This window comes from Salvelinus sp. IW2-2015, linkage group LG14 (genome assembly GCF_002910315.2).
Source record: "Salvelinus sp. IW2-2015 linkage group LG14, ASM291031v2, whole genome shotgun sequence".
Lineage (NCBI taxonomy): Eukaryota > Metazoa > Chordata > Actinopteri > Salmoniformes > Salmonidae > Salvelinus > Salvelinus sp. IW2-2015.
Genome location: NC_036854.1, coordinates 20,532,612 through 20,537,850, shown reverse-complemented (window position 1 = coordinate 20,537,850; position 5,239 = coordinate 20,532,612). Strand labels below are relative to the sequence as shown.

At 44.5% G+C, this 5,239-nt stretch overlaps 2 protein-coding genes across 2 annotated transcripts in view; one reads left to right on the top strand and one right to left on the bottom strand.

The window, feature by feature from the left end:
- Positions 1–231: 231 nt before the first annotated feature.
- On the top strand, positions 232–4,806 carry LOC111972662 (inactive serine protease 35-like). Its single transcript, XM_023999688.3, has 2 exons — positions 232–488; positions 1,237–4,806. The coding sequence occupies exon 2, from the start codon at positions 1,256–1,258 to the stop codon at positions 2,699–2,701; it is 1,446 nt and encodes a 481-aa protein (XP_023855456.1). The 5' UTR covers positions 232–488; positions 1,237–1,255; the 3' UTR covers positions 2,702–4,806.
- A 351-nt stretch (positions 4,807–5,157) lies between these two features.
- LOC139028722 (clathrin coat assembly protein AP180-like) overlaps positions 5,158–5,239 on the bottom strand; it is an 18,563-nt gene continuing 18,481 nt past the window's right edge. Inside the window, exon 15 of the mRNA XM_070446774.1 lies at positions 5,158–5,234. Coding sequence (XP_070302875.1) covers positions 5,158–5,234 — 77 coding nt within the window. The remainder of the gene's footprint in view (positions 5,235–5,239) is intronic.

Here is a 5,239-nt window from a genome sequence, read left to right as displayed (position 1 = left end):
GACTGCCAGCCTGTCATTCAATAAGTTATTTTGTCATAAAACAATACAAAGCAACACCAGTAGATGTGTGAGGTGGGCAATGCAAATAAGTATATGGGGGCAAAAAAAAAGTATAAAATACAATAACACGTTTTATATAATTTGCCTGCTTTTGGACATAAATTCCACAGTTCACATACTGAAGAACTTCATTCAACTTCAGTCAGTCCTCCTCCTTGCTTTCCGCAACACCAGGCAGTACCTCCCCCGGTGTTGCCTTGTAACATGAACGAGCCGCACTTTGTTATTCCCTTTTTTTCTTCATCATGGACAAATCTCCGTGAAGATCTCGCGAACGGCGTTCCATTGCGTTCCGTTTGTTTGATGCGCTGGCGATGATGGGACGCGGTCTTTCACTCACTGAATCATACCCGACTGGATGAAATACCGATTTATGTATTAAAAGAGGCATTTTGCTAACTTCTGCATTTCTTGTCAAATGCTTGCAGGTATGATTGTTTTGTTTACTCTCCATTTCAATCAGTTCACGTGTTAGGCAGGAATGTATAGACACAGGCCAGGCATTACTAATCAATGATCATCAACTTCAATTTCGACAACAGTTGCATTATTTACTTTGCATTGTGATGTTCTATGAGTGATTAGACTACTATGACCATTATGAGAAAATGTGATCGTTTTATCACCATTACGCATCACACTATAGCCAATAGGCCTATGTACAGTATTTCCACTAAATCATCATCGTTTCCATATTACATATTATAAAATCATATTTCTGGTCAGGTTCATACCTATGTTGTTCTTTTATCAAGCTGTTTCTTTTGTAGTCTTGCTGCATTATAATAAAGATTTCGTTGAATGTAGGCAAGTCTATGACAATATTTATAGTTGAAAAACAAACATCAAATGGCCTTAGTTCCATTTTTCAATCATGGTATCATCAGGTGAAAGTAGGCTATTGTTGGAGCCCAACGTTAGTTAGGCTACTACTTATCTGAATAAGCCAGTTGCCTATGCCACATAACTGTTCCAAACGTATAACGGACTTCACTACCAGCGGCATCTGCCGGTGAGACCGCTATTGCAAAGATAAGCCTTCAATAACACTAAAGCAGTTTGTTATGACTGTTTGGGATAAAGCACCCTCTGCTGGCCTGAGCCCTCATTTTATACACCAGTCACCTATGTCTTTCTTTTAGCTCACTCTTCCCTCCTCTCTCCTCTGTTTCGTAGGCCCTGGTGAAGCAGTGTGATGTGCCCCATTCCCCTGTGTCTGCTGCTCTGTGCCCTGCCCCTGTGTGTTCCTGTCTGGGGGGGCCACGGTGACGATGATGATGATAAAGAGTATGGCTGGTCCGTGCAGAGTGTCCCGTTGATTCTGGACAGGCACACAGTGCATCTGCGGACTCCCACATTTGGGGGGAAGGATGAGGGGTCAGATGGGGAGGGGGAGGGGATGTGTGGGATAGAGTGTCAGAGCGCTCTCCCCCCTCCCGACCAGGCCACGGTGGAGAGCATGCTGGGATACGAGACGGTGTATGAAAACGGCACGCGCACACACACCGATGTCACACTGCAGGGCCTGAATGAGACGACTTCACGCACACCCTCACACACTCGCAGGAAACGTCAGGTGTACGGCTTGGACGGGCGCTTTGTCATCTCAGACAGCCACTTTACCACCAACTACCCGTTCTCCACGGCGGTCCGCCTGTCCACAGGCTGCTCCGGGGTCCTGGTGTCTGACAAACACATCTTGACGGCAGCCCACTGTGTCCACGACGGGAAGGACTACCTACAGGGGGTCCGCAGGCTGAAAGTGGGGGTCCTACAGGTCAAATCTAAACGAGGTAGGAGGGGTGGGAGGAGGAGAGGGGGGAGGAGAGGAGGAGGAGAGGAAGTGGTAGGAGAAGGGGAGAAAGGGAATGGGATAGACGGAGAAGAACCGAGACAGGAGCAGAGACGGAGAGGAGGGAGGCAGAGAAGGAGGAAGGGAGAAAGGGAGAAACAGAACAGGGTTGATGAGACTGGAGCAGAGGGAGGTGAAGGAGGGAACATGGAGAAGGAGAGGGGACAAGGAGGGGGTAGGCAGAGAAGGAAAGGTAGCAGAAGCAGCCGTGTACAACGCAGCACCGAACCCAAAACTCAGCCCTCCTTCCACTGGACACGCGTAAAACAAACCCACATCCCCAAAGGTTGGATACACACAGGAGATAGAACCAACGCCATATCCCACAACTACGACTACGCCCTCCTGGAGCTCAAACAGCCAATTAAACAGAAGCACATGACACTGGGTGTAGTGGCCGCTACAAAGCCCCTCCCCTTGGGTCGCATCCACTTCTCAGGGTTCGACAACGAGCCAGAGGGAGGACAAAAGGACAGAGAGGGGGAAAAGGTGGTCTATCGCTTCTGTTCAGTGACGGAGGAGTCAGACGACCTGTTGTATCAGCATTGTGATGCCCAGCAGGGGGCGTCAGGCGCTGGTGTATACATCCGCCTCAGACAGGAAGTGGTGGGGTCCAATAAGGGGAAGTGGCAGCGGAAGGTTATCGGGGTGTTCTCAGGGCACCGCTGGGTGGACGGAGACGGGGGTGAACAGAGGGACTATAATGTGGCAGTGAGGATCACTCCGCCTAAATACGCTCAGATTTGCCACTGGATCCATGGGGATCCCAGCATGTGTAGGGAGGCCTGAGACACCAGGGATATGTCAGACTGATCAGAGTAAGAAAACAATAAGATATGCATCCATGTATCGCTTTTCACTGAGACCTCAAAGCGCTGAGGTGGTGGTGGACAAACTAACCAATGTCCAGCACAGACAGATCAGATGGAATAGAACTTTGGAATATGGGAGGATTTTCTTGCTCTGGTCAATCAAACAGATCCCTATCCAGACTGAGGTCTCAAAATTCTATGATGCGCTAAAAACAGGTTTCTTTGTCTCATGTGGTTTTTGTGTGTTTTTTCCCCCAAGAAATACCCATCGTGCACATAATATGGGTGCTAAGATGAGTTCCGTTGGTGATGATTTTTCTTGGGTAAATCTTTGTTTTTAGTGTCTCTACATGATTCAGTTATCTAGCCAATGCTCTGTTTGGGTGCAAATAAGGGTTATAATAGTTATCAGAATATTTTTTTCCAGGGTCTATATTTTGAGTGTAAATGTGTATTTTGTTGAATATCGCCTAAACATACATTTTGCTTGGAAAAAAATTGGATCAACAGTGATGTAAAAAAAAATACAAAAATAAAATGTCTTTATATTAAAACCTACCATTGAATACCAAAAAACTTGTGATGGACTGAACATGTTCAAGTATGAATGACAACAGTGGAGACATAAGTGATGAGGCCTGAAGTCTTTCCATCAGTGTATTTCTATTTTATTGCATCTCAAGGGACTCACATGCAAGTGGGGGAGAGAAGAGTGATGCCATCCAAGAACCAAACACTGCCTTCAACCAAATATATAGCAAATATTGTTATCCACATTTTTTATTTTATACGTTTTATTCCTCTTTTTCTTTGTCAATACTTTTTTTCACAACAGATTAAGATAGTCACTTTGGAAGAAAAACAACACATGGAACATCCATTGTATATCTGAGCGGTTTACAGCTAACGAGTTCCCAACACCTCTGAAGTGTTGCTACGGGAGACAATACAACTCTACTGATCACAGCTCCACAATGACCTTAGGTCAGGGTTGTCAAAATCATTCCATGAAGTGCCTAGTGTCTGCTGTTTTTTTGGTTTGTCCTTTCAATTAAGCCCTAGACAACCATGTGTGGGGAGTTCCTTACTAATTAGTGACCTTAATTCATAAATCAAGTACAAAGTAGGAGCGAAAATCTGCAGACACTCGGTCCTCCGTGGAATGAGTTTGCCACCTAAGCCTTTAGGTTGACATGGGCTGTGTCCCAACAATATTTACAAACCTTCTTTCCTTGTCTCCTTCATTTCATGACCACTGGTTGGTTTCACCAATTGCCTTTCACCTATCAATTCAGATAATTGGCCGTTAAGTAAAGGAGACAAGTACATTTGGATTTTTTAAAGTATTTGGATGCAGCCTAGATCAACTTCACTTGACATAGTCAAATGCAGTAACACTCCGCACCAACAGGGAGAGCCACAGTAAACACTGGGGGCTGAGTTTGCATTCAGTACTGCCTCCAAATACAGATGAGATATTTTTCAAAACTGCTTGAATTTTTTAAAACCTTAGAATTCATAGACATAACTAAAATATGATACATTTTCTCTCAAAATAAAGATTAAAGAAATATATGTATAATCTATACTTAAAAATATTCTAAAATGCATATGTCAATTTGAACATAGTCCACAAATGTTGCATGTAACACACAATCAAAAAAACAGACAAAATAAAAACAACATTTTGTCATATGATTTGTCATCTCGTAAACCCAGATTTGTGGTGACAGTTGTACATATTTCAATATTCATCAATATAACTGTATCTGTTCTCAAAGAGGCTGGGTGGATCAATTAATGGAGAAGAGTACAACTAAGTGTTGAATGATGTTAGAAAGACAGCAATATACAGAATTTGATTGGATAGTGAGGGAGAGGATAGGGCAGGGATTGGCCAGTGAGGTTTACACACACCGAACACAGTCCACGGTTAACAACACAATCCTCGTCTGGGAAACGCGCAAGAAAATCAACACAGATCCACCATTCCAGGTCAGCTGACACATGGGAGTTCCAGAACAAATCTAAATACACTCATTTTTTATGGTAATTTTTTTTCTTAGTTTAGGTAAAGGATAACATTGAAGTACACACACACTCATACACAGTTTAGTTTTCTGTATCTATGACTCACAGCCACGGTTTTTGCTACAACAGCAGACAGAGAGGTTACGGGGAAGTCCGAGGACAGGGGTCGTAGTGCTGATGGTTGATTGGCTGAAGGGGCTGGGGCGTGACAGGAGGGAGACGGGGGGTGCACACATCCACATCCACAGCTCCAGACATAACAACAACCTCTGGAGAGAAGAGACAGAGGCAGAGAGAGGGATGATTACCACAATGTTATTATGTAACTGGCTCTTTTCATTGCATTGTGTGCATGTCGTTTGGTGCCACTAACCCTACCTCAGAGGGATGGGTTAGAGGGGTTTACATGAAGTCCTTGATGTTGAGGTCATCCAAGGCATTCTTGGGAGGAGGAGGCCTCCTCGGACTCCCGGCCATCCCTGGA

Excerpts from the sequence above, each read along its gene's own strand:
- LOC111972662 (XM_023999688.3), top strand. The coding sequence starts at position 1,256 with ATGTGCCCCATTCCCCTGTGTCTGCTGCTCTGTGCCCTGCCCCTGTGT.